We start from the raw sequence: 16,288 nt of genomic DNA on the forward strand, positions 1-16,288 counted from the left end.
GCCATCATTTTATCTCACAGGAATTTTCAAAAAGGACCGAAAAACACAGGCAGAATAATAACGACTAACAGTGAACTGCTGAAACACTAGTGAACTGTTACAAAAAAATTGTGCATTACCAACACATTGCCAATCATGCCATCATACAAAACAGAGGAGTAATTAAGGATATCATTCCATGTTTGAGATTTTTAAGCCCAACACATTATCCTAGATGAGACAACTTCTTTAGTTTTTTTAAATGTGTACACAATTGTGGCCTTTAGGAATATAAAAGCAAACTGTAGTTTATCTTACATCACTAATTTGTTGGGCATTGATCCTTGCTCTGATGAAGTCAGGGTCGTCTGCATGTAAGGTATATTTGTGCATGGCGTCCAAGTCTCCAGACTTATACAGCCTCTGGAAAAGGATAATAGTGATATTGCAAACAATTAAAGACAATTTGCTTTTGAATGTGGTCATAGACAGATATGGGTCAGTCAAGCTCAGCTGTAAAAATATATGTAAATGTATTGTAGGCCAAATCTGACCACAGAGCATGTTCCTGTACATCTTAAGTAAAGACAAATTATAATTTACTTATTTAAAAAATAAATAAAAATCAGAGTCCATACCTCACTGCACTGTAAGTAGCTGTTCTTTGCATGGACAATGTCAGGAGAGTCTACCACTTGCGTAAACTTCAGACTGTCTGGCAGCTGACGATATTTTTTCTGCAAGACCAACACCATTTGAGAATCAGTCGAACACACAAATGGACATATACTGCACAGACGCACACACTTAAGATGTTACAACATGTAATTTTAATCTTATGTTAGGTTTCATGGCTGCCATGGTACTTACATCACTGATGAGCTCTCCAGCTTTCTTTGCTGACTCCATTTGAGGTGCCCCAAAACTATCCCAGGCCACACCCTTCATGAAGTTCAGATCTGACTTGTATAGTTTCTGAAAGAAAGAAGGGAAGGAATCAACAGCTATACTCAGAGTTGAGGTTAGGTTTTAAATCTGTTGGAGTGGTATTGTTCCTTCCACCGTAGGTAGCATCCTTTGTGTTGAGGATAGGGATTTCCTATTTTTTTTCCACAATGATTGTCACTGATTACTTTTTCAATTAAGTTGCTGAATTATTGTTAGTAATAGGGAGATTATCAAATAGAAATGTACAGAAGTAGTTAACAATAGTTCCCCACAAAAAGAGTGTTCCTGACCCAAGAGGCTGCGTTGGGGGCAAGCAATTTAGTGCTGGGTTTCGGTGCTACTGAATTTGCGTAGGGAGGAAACTGCAGTTACACTACCATTCAAAAGTTTGAGGTCACAAGAAATGTTCTTGTATTTAAAGGAAAGCAATATTGATCAGAAATAAAGTGTAGACCTTGTTAATGCTGTAAATTACTATTGTAGCTGGAAAAGACTGATTTGTAATGGAACCATCAGTCCTGTGTTCCAATGGCACATTTTGTTTGCTAATCCAAGTATATCATTTTAAAAGGATAACTAACTAGAAATCCCTTTTGCAATTATGTAAAAAAAACTGGCCTTCTTAAGCCTAGATGAGTATAATGGAGCATCAGAAATTGTTTGATTACAGGCTCAAAATGTCCAGAAACAAAAATATCTTTCTGAAGCCCACCAGTCTATTCTTATTCTGAGAAATTAAGGCTATTCCAATGCAAGAAACTGTCAAGAAATTGAAGGTCTTGTACAACGCTGTGTACTGCTCCCTTCAAAGAACAGCACAATCTGGCTCTAATCAGAATTGATAGAGGAGTGGGAGACCCCAGTGCAAAACAGAGCAAGAGATGTACTGTAGCATCTAATTTTTGAGGGAGTCCTATTGCCACAGATACAAAATAAAACCCATACAGACCAAAACATAATTACATAATAAATATACACAGCGAATACACAGATACAAACAGTTCGCTAACCCTCTCCCACCCAGATCCCAGTCCTCAGCTATTACACAGGAACAGTTGGATAAAATGTCACAATAGCACAAACAAATTGAAAATTAAAAGTACAAACAAATTAGAAGCATAAACAGGTTGTTTTAAGATGAGAACATAAAGATATACTGGAGCAGCGAAAAGAGGTCATAGATCTAAGAAAAAGAGGAAGTTCATTCCAGTCAGATGGAGCTTTATGTTGGAATGACATGCGCCCAACTTCTTTGAAAATTCTGGGTACAAAGAAAAGGTATGTTGCATATGTCTGAATGGATATGTAGATCTACATGGAACCAACCGCTGTTTTCAAACAGACCCGAAAATTTAGATGAACACATTTGAAGATAAACTGAATCCAGTGAAATTGCCTTCTAGATTTACGCTGCAACCAATTAAGTAATTCAGACACTTGGACACCTCAAAACAAATCTATATAGAAAAGTATAAAGAACATTAAGGGGCATAAGATGAGTATCTGAGGTTTTCTGGTAAACACTGTCAGCATTAATAATAATAGCTAGTATCAAGTGAGAAATAAAAAGAAATCTGACTTGAAATGTAAAACAGTTAATTAAGCGATAAAGTTAACTCAGAAAACCATGTTTCCTTTTTATAACAAAATCAATGTGGAGCTTGAAGAAAAGTTAAGGGTCAAGCCAAACGCTGCCACCGTTTCTGGGCCCGAGCTCATTCGTCTGACAAACCAAAAATGGAAATTAAATTTGGGAATCATGGACACCATGTCCTCCAGACTAAAGAGAGGGATCAGCAAGATTGTTATTAGCACACAGTTCAAAAGCCAGCATCCGTCATTGTATGCGCTGCATTACACACATGGCATGGTGTGTTATGGAATTTCTTGAACTGATGTATTCTTAATTCTATAAATGTATAAAGGAATTGCTGGTATAAATATCAGGTTCATGAAATGGTACTGAATCCCCATGTTTAGATAAGAAAGGGAACGTGGGAGAGGGGGATCCCTGGCTATTTGTTTATGGTCATCATTGAACGGTATCAGTAGATCATTGGGTCCTCGATCAATCTGTCTATCTGTTTAAACCATCAGTGTATCTGTTCTTTGTCCAGATGATGTGTGTCCCTTCTGAGTTGAATAGGTTGCCTACAGTATCCTTAGGCCCCTGGATCAGGTGGGGGGACAGCCTGCCCTTTTGGGTAAAACCTAGGTATAGATTGAACAAAGGGAACATGTATTGTTGACATAGGACAGCAGTGCAGTATCTTACCACACTCCTTTTACTGTATAAGTACAGATGGTTGTTCTGTGTTACTTTAGAGATGTTTCACAATTTGCTTTGTAAGCTGTAAGCTTTGTTACCTCTCTCCTTGCAAGAAATATACTTCTAATTGCACAAAGAGAATTTTGTCTCTATACTTACTTCCTAGTTCTAATCGATGGAATTACAATCATATGTGACATGCTTATCTGTAAAGGCATCATTAATGCTGAACAATATATACAGGTTTTGGAGCAAAATATGCTGTCATCCAGACTACGTCTTTTTCAGGGAAGGCCTTGCTTATTTCAGCAAGACAATGCCAAAACCACATTTTGCATGTATTACAACAGCATGGCTCTATAGTAAAAGAATCGGGGTGCTAAACTGGCCTGCCTGCAGTCCAGACCTGTCCCCTATTGAAAACATTTGGCGCATTATGAAATGACAGATACAGCCAAGAAGAATCCAAACTGCTGAGCAGCTGCAATCCTATGTCAAGCAAGAATGGGAATACATTCCACTTTCAAAACTATAGAAATTGGCCTCCTCAGTTCCCAAATGCTTACTGAGTGTTGTTAAAAGAAGAGGTGACGCAGCATAATGGTAAAGATGCCCCTATCCCACATTTATTTAAACATGTTGCTGGCATAAAAATCTAAATGCGCATGTATTTTTCCAAAAACAATAACATTCTCCGTTTCAACATTATACAGCTCTGGAAAAAATTAAGAGACAACTGCACCTTTTTCTTTCCTTTCTAAAAAAGTTGAAAAGGAAAGTTTTGAGTGAGGAACAGAAGCGTTCAATTTGAAGTGGTCTCTTAATTTTAACCCTTCTTTTGCTCAATCAAAACTTTCCTTTTCGACTTTTTTGGAAAGGAAAGAAAAGGGTGCAGTGGTCTCTTACTTTTTTCTGGAGCTGTATATGTTGTCTTCATACTATTTTCAGTTAAATAAAGGAAATAAATGACTTGCACATTCTGTTTCTATTTGCATTTTACACAGCGTCACAACTTTTTAGGAAACAGGGTTGTACATAATAACTCATGTCAGCTGGTATTACTTGACAGGATTGATGCTTTTACGCTCTATGCTTCAATTAATATATGGGTAAAGTGGTCCACTTTCAATATTACCAGAAGTGAGAGACCAGACAAGTAATGAAAACAGAACCATTCTATTATATTGTAACCCTTGTTGCACCCTGGGACATTAGATGCTGAATTAATTTTAAAGAGATACCCAACTAAAACAAGCAAATACTTCATTCATGTAATCATGGTTACCTCTTTACTCTCCCCTCTCCCAACTACAGTATATATTTTCCTTTCTCTCTCTTACCTCACTCTGCAGGTTGTAGGCCTTCTTGGCCCATTGGACTTTCATATCATCAGGTAGTACAGTGTACTCATGAAGCCTCTTCTTGTAGTCTTGATCACTGGCCAGAGCCTGGGCATTCTTGGCTGTAACTAAGTTAATCATATCTGGGCAAAGGTGGTACTTGCTGCTGCCAGAAAGTGCATCTTTTCGGTACACCTGCTCGCTTGTCAGCCGACCCATCTGCATGCAGTGTAGCATGCGGGGGTCATCCAGGATGCTGCGGGCTCCAATGTGCTTGCCCTTATCTAGCAAGTGGTTGTGTTTATACTGGACCTAGGTTGGTAAAAGGCAAAGTAGGGATATTCTTGCATTACTTTCTTGAAACTCTTCAATTATTTCAACCATTTTTATTTTACTTCTATCAACCCCAATTTACATTTGTGTGCTATTCATATCATACATGAAAATTGTTCCTACTTCACTCTCAAAGACCCAATGCTTTACATGCTTTCTACAGAATATGAAAACTGTATGTACTAAACCTAACCTTAACTGTAAACCTAGTCCTACAACCTTAACAAGCAGTTGCTTATCAACAGATACTGTAGGCTTGTATCTATAGATGGATATCGGGACTCTCAAAATACAGCATAACTGCAGGTGTACCACTCACATCACTTGCTAAGTCCATTGAGGTCTTGGCAGCTTGGAAGGGGATGTCCTGCATGGTAAGTTTGTAGCCCTGACCCCGTAGAGTGTTCCAAGACTCTCTATACTTGATCTGAGGAGGAAAACAAACAATCATCACAATCAATTCCATGCTCTTATTGTCCAGATAAGAAATGTGTGGACATAGACTGTATTAGTTATCCTGCATTTTGCTACAGATTTCAAATGATTACTTTTTTGGTTCCTATGAAATTATTATAATCTCACTAGATCAGTGTTTGTATGTATTTATTATGAATTAGTCTTCCAGAATCAGGCCCAGAAACTGTATGATGCCAATTAGAACTACAACATAGGCTTTGCTATAACCTCAGGCACAAAGACGATAAAATAACTAACTAATGTGCTGCTTGAAAGTACACCGATCAGCCTTAACATTATGACCACTGACTAACACTGATAATATCCTATTCATGGCACCTATATTAAGCAGCAAGTGAACATTCTGTCCTCAAATTTCATGTGTTAGAAGCAGGAAAAATGGGCAAGCGGAAGGATCTGAGTGACTTGGACAATGGTCAAATTGAGATGACTGGGTGAGAGCATCTCCAAAACTGCAGCACTTGTGGGGTGCTCCCGGTCTGCAGTGTCAGTGCCTATTAAAAGTGGTCCAAGGAAGGAAAAGCGGTGAACCCGCGACATGGTTATGGGTGGCCAAGGCTCATTGATGCACGAGGGAGTGAAGGCTGGGCCATGTGGTCCAATCCAACAGACGAGCTACTGTAGCTCAAATTGCTGAAAAAGTTAATGCTAGTACTGATAGAAAGGTTTCAGAACCCACAATGCATCGCAGTTTGTTGTGTATGGGGACTGTGTTGCCGCAGACCAGTCAGGGTACCCATGCTGACCCCTGTCCACTGCCGAAACCGTATACAATGGGCACGTGAGCATCAGATCTGGACCACGGAGCAATGGAAGAAGGTGGCCTGGTCTGATGAATCACATTTTCTTTTACATCATGTGGATGGCTGTGTGTGCATTTTTTTACCTCGAGAACACATGGTACCAGTATGCACTATGGGAAGGAGGCAAGGTGGTGGAGACAGTGTGATGCTTTTGGCAATGTTCTGCTGGAGAACCTTGGGTCCTGCCATTCGTGTGGATGTTACTTTGACCTGTACCATTTACCTAAGCATTGTTGCAGACAATGTGCACCCTTTCATGGCAACAACATTCCCTGAAGGCATTGGCCTCTTTCAGCAGGATAATGCGCCCTGCCACAAAGCCAAAATGGTTCAGGAATGGTTTGAGGAACACAGAAATGAGTTCAAGGTGTTGACATGGTCTCCAAATTCCACGTATCTCAATCAAATTGAACAATTGTGGGATGTGCTGGACAAACAAGTCCGATCCATGAGGCCCCTCCTCGCAACTTACAGGACTTAAAGGATCTGCTGCTAACGTCATGGTGCCAGATGCCACAGCACACCTTCAGAGGTCTAGTAGAGTCCATGCCTTGACGGGTCAGGGCTGTTTTGGTGGCCAAAGGGGGACCTACACAATATTAGGCAGGTGGTCATAATGTTATGGCTGATCGGTGTATGTTGAATTGTCAAAGTGCCTATATTGCTTGTATTATGTTTCAATAATAGCCAAATTAAATTGTTGAATGGTCATGGAAATCTTGTATTCCATTTACCCAAGGCTCTATCATTCACCTGGGAGTATCATGCATTCATCCATTGACATCATGCATTCAGTGAGGGGTGATTAGTGCCTGGGTACCAACGCTAAGTTCCATAGGCAGTTGGACAATTATGTCAGAAAACATTTAAAAAAATGGTGTCATTGTAAATAGTTTTCCGTTTCTGAATTTTTTATTCTGACAACGGAACAATGTAATATACGCCTATTTAGGAAAAGTCATGGAAGGAGGAGGGTGTAGCTTTCTAAATGGTAGTTTTATTTTAATTACACTCAAAAACCTGTAGGAGAATCATTTCTTAGCACCTTCGGAACATAGACTTTCAGGAGAAAGTGGAAAAAATGAGGCCACATTGACCACCTATCAACTGCCCCAATGTGCTAGTGTACAACTTTTGAGCATGACACCCACCCGAGAAAATGCCCGACTCCCTTGCAACAAGAGGTGAGTACTACTGTTAGGAGAAGAACTAGGGGCATGGGATGACACCACCCAAACATTTATAATTTGCCAAGCCCTATTGCCAAGTCCTATTCAAGCCACCAGCCACTCTACAGTTTTCTGTCCATGGCAATAGTTGCCAATAGGTATCAATGAGATGCCGATTTTAGTGAAGGGGTGTGGGTTGTAGTGGGTGGACCTTAAGACTCAGGTGAACACCAGAGGTCACTTGTGGCACAAAGTTATTAAACAGGAAGCAAAGGTAGGAACTTCCTTTTTGCTTTGGGTTAAAGACACAACTGTTTTATTGGTGGTGTTTTTTATAGGAGAGCTGTGGTGCACCAATAAGCATTGACCTGAGGTTCTACAGATACAGCATGAACTGCACTGGTTTGGATTGGTACTAATAACAGTGCATTGGGAAGAATGCATTACACTTAATATTGCATTTGTTGTGTTCCCTAGCCATTTTAGCATTCTAAAGATCAAATATGCTTTTTTATGCTAGTTTTATTTTCAATATGCATAGGCTGTATTTATATATTAAACACTTTTTTCCCCTAGGAATCCCAAGGGTGATTGATGTGATTGACTGTAGGCAAATCCCCATTAGAGCGCCCCTGGGAGCTTATAGGAAGGGGGATTATAGGAAGTTATTTCACAGCATTAATGTTCAGGTATTTCATTATATTGTATGTGATCTGACGTGTAGGCTAGCCTACATTATTTGGCCTTAAAACCCAACTGTACATAAGACAGGCATTTGAAATACATAAAAAATATGTTAAACTGAGCAATCAAAACATTTGATATATTACCCTGTATATAAAGGCAGTGAACACATAGGAGGCTATTATAAGTCTAAGCTACACACCGCATCCATACTGTGTATTAATGATGAGAACCATTAATACACACCACTTGATAGAATATTTCATCCTGACTTGTTGCCAGGTGTGCTTTCCACTGGGGTTGCAGCTGAAATGATTGTCAGAATTTTATTCTCAACACAATAGCATTAAATTCCTACTGGTAGCCCTACAGCCTAGGGAGTTGATCTTAACTCATTAACAGTGAGTAATGGGTCAATTTCAGAGATGTAGCCCATGTGTAGGCTATAATTGAATTATTCAAATTGTTTTCACATATTTAGATAGACTATTGTGCATGTCCTTACATCTCAATCATATTACAAATAAGAGTCTATAAGGCAAAATAGATAACATATGACAAGAACTACCCTTACGAATTTACTGTCACCAACACGCTACCAACAAGCCTCCCTGGCTTTGTTGGCCACCACAGTGTTAGATTTAGCCGTTAACTTTCTGTAAACACCTCATATTATAAACATTCTTCCCTGGGAAAATACAGAGCATGAGCCATTGTGCAAACATTCAGCCTGCGTGGCTGAACGCGCCCCTTTTAAGTGAACGCACACAAACTCCAATTAAGTTAACACCGAATCAACTAACTGACATCTCAATTACCTAAGTTTTGAGTTCTGTTTGTTTTCTTTATGATTCACACCGGGAACTAGTTCCGCTGCACTGCAAAAAATTGCTGTAAAAATACTAACAGTAATGTGCTGTTTTTCCAAAATACTGTGAAATACTTGACCATTGACCCCAACGTTCCAGACCAAACAAATCTGAATATATTACATTGCAGTTACATCAGGTTTGCTGATATTCAATACTAAAGAACACGGTTTGGAACAATCTGTCTATTTACTTTAATTCAATTCAGTCAATGAATCCAGACTTCATGAAATAAAGTGTTTTTTGTAGCCTACTGAATACAATATGCAGCCAGTTATCTGCCATTTGACCTTTTAAATTGTGGACATGTGAAATATAATTTAGCCTACCCTGTGATGAAGAATAGGCTAAACCTTTAGTCTTTTGTGTTAGACACATTTGAATTTGCTTTGTACTGGTTGCAATGACCATACAAAAACTATAACATGCAACATTTATTCCAAGACCTGCAGCAATATATTGGTATATGTGAGGCACATGCGCAGTCATAGTTGTATGCTTAATGTGTCGTTCAAGTGTGATATTCTTGGATACAGTAGAGAGTTTTGTAAGTTTTCAGCCTTTAAGTGTCACATTAATTGGCATATAGACATGCATAGGCCTAAGACTGATATGGAAATTGCAACCGATTAAACATGTCATCTTGACTTCGGTAGTGCTAAGTGTGAGGATATACTCTCTTTTCTACCATCTGAAAACTCATATCAAAGAGGGAAAATATGTTCCATGTCCTTTCCACCAATGCAAGCAAAGCTTTACAGTTAAGTCCACATTTACATCACATGTCAAGAAAGCATAAAGATTCTTCATAAGAAAGTCTGATGGCCTCGGTTATAGCCTCAGCAAATCCTAGCAGCTCTGAAAATCATTACGCATATCATGATGCAGAGCCAGATGCTCCCAGTCACTTCATTTGTGAACAAGAGATTTTCCCTGAGGATGCAGACAAAGCCCAATTTGAGATTATTTGAAATTACAAGCAAAACAGTTCCTTCCATCCTTTACTTGTCACGGTAAGGTGAGCAGCAGCGCCACCGTTCTGTGCACCTTCGGTTTCCCAACACATAGGACTTGTTCCCGGACTTGTTCTGTCACATGAATCATTCACACCAGGTCCCAATTCATCATTTGTATGTGTTTAAATGTTTCCCCTCTGCTCCCCACAGTGTGGATCATTGTTGTTGTCGTGTTGGATGTCTTGTGTGTTGCCATTCAATGTAAGTACCTTATGTCATTGTTTGCATTAGTTTTGCTGCTGAAGTCAGCCTTTTCTTTTGTTGTTTTTGTGCTCGGTGGTACTTTTGTTTAAATTAAAGAACTACACCGACTACTGCTGCCTGCACCTGGTTCCTTGCTCCCGCAACACTGCACCATCATTACACTAATATTCAAACTATAATTGAAGACTATAAAGAAATAAATGCCATAAGTCAGTCACATCTGCTTTTCAAACATAAAGAAAGTTAATCTGACAGGCGGGCAGGTGGAGGTATTTGGAGGCTGGGTAAGGTGGATCTTGGTAAAGGGGAATAAACAGGGTTAGTTGGAAGGAACAACTGAACTGGGTACTCAAACGAAGGTTTGGAGTGGCCGGGAACATTACTACCTAGTAGTGAATAACAACGATTTAGCGCCGGACAGACGGAAACCAGGGTATATATAGACAGGCTGATGAGGGAATGGATAGCAGGTGGAAACCAGGGTATATATAGGTAGGCTGACGAGGGAATGGATAGCAGGTGGAAACCAGGGTATATATAGGTAGGCTGATGAGGGAATGAATAGCAGGTGGAAACCAGGGTATATAAAGGCAGGCTGATGAGGGAATGAATAGCAGGTGTGGAGACTTGATGGGCAGTGGGGGAAAGCCCCACATACATGGACAGACAGGAGAGAGAGAAAGCCTGGCCCGGACTATGAGGAGGTGGATGCAGAGGGCGTGACACTTTCATTATGTTGTTACAGTATCCATCTGTCTTGGTCAGAATGAGTCAGGCAAAGAATGCTTTGTAAAGTATATTCCTGTGAAGAACACCATTGAGTCTCTCTTGCAGTCAGTGTGGGAGGAACACAAGCAAATTAAAACAGCTATGAGAACTGAAGAGGTGCTTCATGTGTGGAATGGCATAAATATTGAAGGAAACATGCTGTTATAGAATACAGAATCCTCATTGGGTGTCATTCTTTACCAGGATGTTTTTCAGGTAGAAAACCCTCTAGGATCTGGGAGAAATATTTTGGCAATGAATGTGACACTTGCGAATATTTTGTCCAGGATCTTGTGTTTGGCCCTCATGTAAAAAACTTGAAGATCTTGAAGTGGCATTACCTTGCCGGTTGGCCAGATTTGCAAAGGAATCCTGTGTGCCATTGAATTTCTGCAGGCATTGTGAAATTGATTGACTCACAATTTTGGGAGATCCTCTCACCAATGTCCTAATCACACATTAGAATCACATCAAGAGCTTGTTCAGGCTCAGGCACAATGTTAAAGCAAGTGGTGTTAGAGGTGTGAAATTTCACTCAAGGATTTTTTTTATGAATTTATTGGTAAATTATGCTGGAAAATAAGTATTTGGTCAATAACAAAAGTTCATCTCAATACTTTTATATACCCTTTGTTGGCAATGACAGAGGTCAAACTTTTTCTGTAAGTCTTCACAAGGTTTTCACACACTGTTGCTGGTATTTTGGCCCATTCCTCCATGCAGATCTCCTCTAGAGCAGTGATGTTTTGGGGCTGTCGCTGGGCAACATGGACTTTCAACACCCTCCAAAGATCTGGTGACTGGCTAGGCCACTCCAGGACCTTGAAATGCTTCTTACGAAGCCACTCCTTCGTTGCCCGGGCAGTGTGTTTGGGATCATTGTCATGCTGAAAGACCCAGCCACGTTTCATCTTCAATGCCCTTGCTGATGGAGGTTTTCACTCAAAATCTCATGATACATGGCCCCATTCATTCTTTCCTTTACACGGATCAGTCGTCCTGGTCCCTTTGCAGAAAAACAGCCACAAAGCATGATGTTTCCACCCCCATGCTTCACAGTAGGTATGGTGTTCTTTGGAAGCATTCTTTCTCCTCCAAACATGACAAGTTGAGTTTTTACCAAAAAGTTCTATTTTGGTTTTATCGGACCATATGACATTCTCCCAATCCTCTTCTGGACCATCCAAATGCTCTCTAGCAAACATCAGACTGGCCTGGACATAAGCAGGGGGACACGTCTGGCACTGCAGGATTTGTTGTGATAGTTTATAATGAGGATGGCTTATTAGTAGGAAAAATAAAAAAGTGATTGTTCATAAGAACTCTGTAGTTTACTTTATCAGTAAGAAACACCAGGCAGCTCGTCTTCCCTTCATCGATGCATATCATACCACACCCATGTCTAAATTCTACTGCTGTGTCAAACAAGAGGAACTGCTTGATTTTTACCCACTGCCAGAATATGTGGTTTGGAATATGCCACTGCTAATATTTCACCATTCTGTGCCTAATTTTTAGCTCAATGTCCTCCTTAGCTGACCCTATAAATGGGATCATCCTCAAGGCTTTGCCCATTCTGTCTGAGGAAACTCAAGAAAGGCTTGTATCTACACTGGACATTTATTGGGTCGGGTCTGTACAAGATCTAAAGTATTTTAATTGAGGGTTAGGGTTATGGTCAGAGACCTGTTGCCTGTTATTCAGCAAAGAAAACTGCTGGAGACATTCAAATTAGGTAATTACTAATAATGTTTTGTTAACTGTTATGTCTAGTTAATTATACAGTAAGTTGCTAGTTTATTATCTAAATCAAATCTAAATCAAATCGGATAAGGCACATAGAGCACTATTATAATGTTTTATTATGTCCTGTGATTCATTGTTTTCTGAAGATGCATTAATTATTGCCTGAATTTACAGCCAACTGCTTCTTAGTTTGGTCACCTGTTGTAGATTGCCATCATTTTGAGACATGTCTATATGTTCAGTTTCTCACAAAACTGAATACACCCCTCACATTTTTGTAAATATTTGATTATATCTTTTCATATGACAACACTGAAGAAATGACACTTTGCTACAATGTGTTACATTTGGTATTATCGCTCTCACACTCCCTCATACTCGAAGTTCAACATGGCACCTCATTCGCCTTATTCACCTACGGCACTTCCTTTAAACCAAAACGAGGCTGGGGGTACGGAAGTAACGTTGGCCCGCCCATCTGTAGACTTCTGTCATAACGTTACCTACAATGCCGCCGCATTGTTGTGTTCCCAAGGTCAAACCTTCCATCGTTTCCCCAAAGATCCTGTACTTTGCCGTGAATGGATTTATAAAATAAGAAGAGATCCCGGTCGCCATTTCAAGGTAAGATATTAACATTAGTTTACGATGCTAACGTTAGCCATATTTACGTTAACTGTCATATAGATAGCTAGCTAAACCTTCTGGCTAAATAGACATGACTTGATTAGCCACGAACCGGTCCTTTTTAAGTTATAACAAGCGATGGGCTGATTCGGGGGTAACGTTAAGCAAGTTATTGCTCTTTTTACAAGCCTGGTCAGCTAACGTCCTGCCGTGGGTAGCCGTGTCTTATAGCAAAATATAAACAAGACGTGATCTGTGCCTGTTTATGATAATAACCATTGCTAATCTAGACCATGTTAAGCACACAACTACGTATAAACAGTAACATCCATTTTACTGGGTTTGTGCATCCCAGTTGACGACATTACTGATTCGTTTTTAGCATCTCTTAATTTTTTCAGAGCTGTATATACATTTTTCCAGTGTGTTGAAAGACTATTATTTTGCCCATAAAAAGATTGTGTACAATACACAATACCTATAACTGTTTTAACTAAATTATTATCTCTGTCTTCAGACAGGTGGCACTGAGCAAGTCATGACTGGATGGATGGTTAGCCCAACCTTTATCACTGCAGTATTTGCTACTTTTTACATCTTCAACCTACAGTACCAAGATGTGGTGGCTCAGAACCTGGAGTTCATTCAGAGGTAAGGACTCTGGAATATAAATTCCTATGATGGGATTCCAAACTAACCTGAATATATTTTGCTCATGAGCATGTTTTATTGACATAAATCTGACGCCATACGCCATACCAAAAGAGTAATTTTAAAAGTACTTGTCAATAGATAACAAGTTTGTTCATGATTTATTGATTAGGCCAAAGTGTCAGCCATTCAGGTATTTGACAGGTAAATGTCACAAACTTTAAAGTGACAATCATTTTCTTGTTGTTTTAAAAACATTAATACAGCATATATTGCTACCTTTTAAAAAAAAATCCACACAATAAAAATGTCACTTGCCTAACCCTCTTTTGTGTTACTGTAGGTGTTTTAGTGGTTATGCATTTTTATGCCAGCAGAGCTGATAATTTTTCAATCTCAATTCTGAATCCTTTAATTAGTTTACAGTAAAATACAGTTAGAAGCTGTTATGTTATTATATGTGACTGTTGTGTACAGTCATATTACTGGAAAGTCTACATGATTTAAGGGGTACACCTCATAATCTACTGTAAAGTACTGTAATATATTAACTGTATAAATTACGGTAGTGACGCTGTAAAAATATAGTAAAATGCTGGTGACCACAGCTGGCAGGGCTTTACTGTAATTTTACAGGATTTTTCTTACTGTTTGGCCGGTTACAGACAGACCAGAATACCCGTTTAGTAAAGCACTACAAGGACCTAGGCTTTTTCTTATTTATATTGGCCTCCGGTGCTGTAGCACTTTCTGTTATTCCCACTAATTTATTAAAAGTCATGGGCCATTCCCCTGGGCAAAGCTACATCTTCCATGTTGTTGACAACAGCAGGCCACGCCCAAACAAACACTACAATACAAAAACAATTAAATGCAGTCTACAGTATGTACGTTTTGTGTGCCCACACACACCACCAACAAGTTGAAAAAATTGACATATCTGGGAACATATTTCATATAGATTTTTCTCCTGCTATATCTGTCAAAATCTGTGCACAACCAGATAATGAAGATAAGGACAACTGATTCATTGTAGAAAACATGGTATCAACAACAGTAACACAATCCTAAAAACTATTTATCCTGTACTAAGGACATGGCAACATATGCTTACCTCGCTGAAGTTAGCTGCGTTGATTTTAGCCTGAGTAATTTCTGGTCTCTCCAGTGTCATGGTGTAGCTATGCCTTTCATTCAACCCTTTCACCTTGTACAGACGCTGAAAGAATCATTTGAAAAACGTCACTAAACAGTATAAAATAAAAGCTATGTGACTTCAGTGTGACAATAGGAAGTACTTATGCAAAATTAGGAAATACACTTAAGGTAGGAAATACTATTTTTTTCATTTAGATATATTCTTACCTCGTTGGTAAGCTTATTGCAGAGTTTGGCATGGACAATGTCTGTTGAGTCTGGAACAGATGTGTACTTGAAAGATTGGGGCTGCTGACGGTACTTTTTCTGTTTGAGAATAAAAGATGCAAAATGTTTACATTTTTATATCAATACATTATCTACTTATAAAAGTATTAATAAAGCATGTTACAGTGGTTTATATTCAAAATGATGTAGTAGAATGAGATGTCTTTGGGAGTAAGGCTGTGAGTGTGAACAGGCACCTTGTGACAACACTAATCCAGGATTGCAGAGAAATCGGAAACTTAGATATCGCCAGGAGCAGCTGTTTATTTCAGAATTCTAGTAAACCCAAACTGCATGTCATTACAAAACACAAATTGTGACATTAAGAGACAATCTCTTGTGCTAGGCTGAATCAGATGTTAAGGTTCCTTCTGAAGTCATATTATTATTTGGATGGATGCCAAAGGGGTATTTGCATAAAAGCTATAAAATAATCATTTTCTATAGAAGTAGTTAATGCCTCTAAATAGTATAAAGCAGATAATTAATTTTACATTTCTACCAGTCCTACAGCACAGTGTTTCCCAATACTGGTCCTGGGGACCCAATGGAGCGCATATGTGACAGAATTCATGAATGGGGGTGTATGTCGCATATCATTACTTTTCAGGACAGCCATTTGTAAGAATTAAAAAGATTTTCTGAGACATGTTTTGTTTTGCAGAAATGCCTTCTTGAAGATGTGAACTTTCATGTGATTTAATAACAAACTAGTAAGTGTAAATATGAATACAATTTAAAATGCAAATCCTTGTTTAACCAGCAGAAAATACAGGGCTTTTCTTGCTATACATGACTGGCTGAGATAATGGAGGGGCTGGACATGCTGACATACTGAGTTCTGATTGGTCTGCTAAGTCACCAAGCATTCTGTCAGAATACAACTACTTGGTTGAACCCTGGGATATTCAAACATGGATAACTGCAAACGCGTTGCTAGAGCTGTCAACCACATCACTGCCCTGAATTTTGCTGGTCAT

The 16,288-nt window shown here is 39.2% G+C and overlaps 1 protein-coding gene across 1 annotated transcript in view; it reads right to left on the minus strand.

Moving 5' to 3' along the window:
- nrap (nebulin-related anchoring protein) overlaps positions 1-16,288 on the minus strand; it is a 108,336-nt gene that overhangs the window by 16,957 nt on the left and 75,091 nt on the right. Inside the window, exons 32-38 of the mRNA XM_010897563.3 lie at positions 15,249-15,347; positions 14,998-15,102; positions 5,189-5,296; positions 4,537-4,848; positions 850-954; positions 618-716; positions 298-402 (exon numbers count right to left, since the gene is read on the minus strand). Of these exons, the coding sequence (XP_010895865.2) occupies positions 298-402; positions 618-716; positions 850-954; positions 4,537-4,848; positions 5,189-5,296; positions 14,998-15,102; positions 15,249-15,347 (933 nt within the window). The remainder of the gene's footprint in view (positions 1-297; positions 403-617; positions 717-849; positions 955-4,536; positions 4,849-5,188; positions 5,297-14,997; positions 15,103-15,248; positions 15,348-16,288) is intronic.

This window comes from Esox lucius, chromosome 5, assembly GCF_011004845.1.
Source record: "Esox lucius isolate fEsoLuc1 chromosome 5, fEsoLuc1.pri, whole genome shotgun sequence".
In the NCBI taxonomy this organism is placed as follows: Eukaryota; Metazoa; Chordata; class Actinopteri; order Esociformes; family Esocidae; genus Esox; species Esox lucius.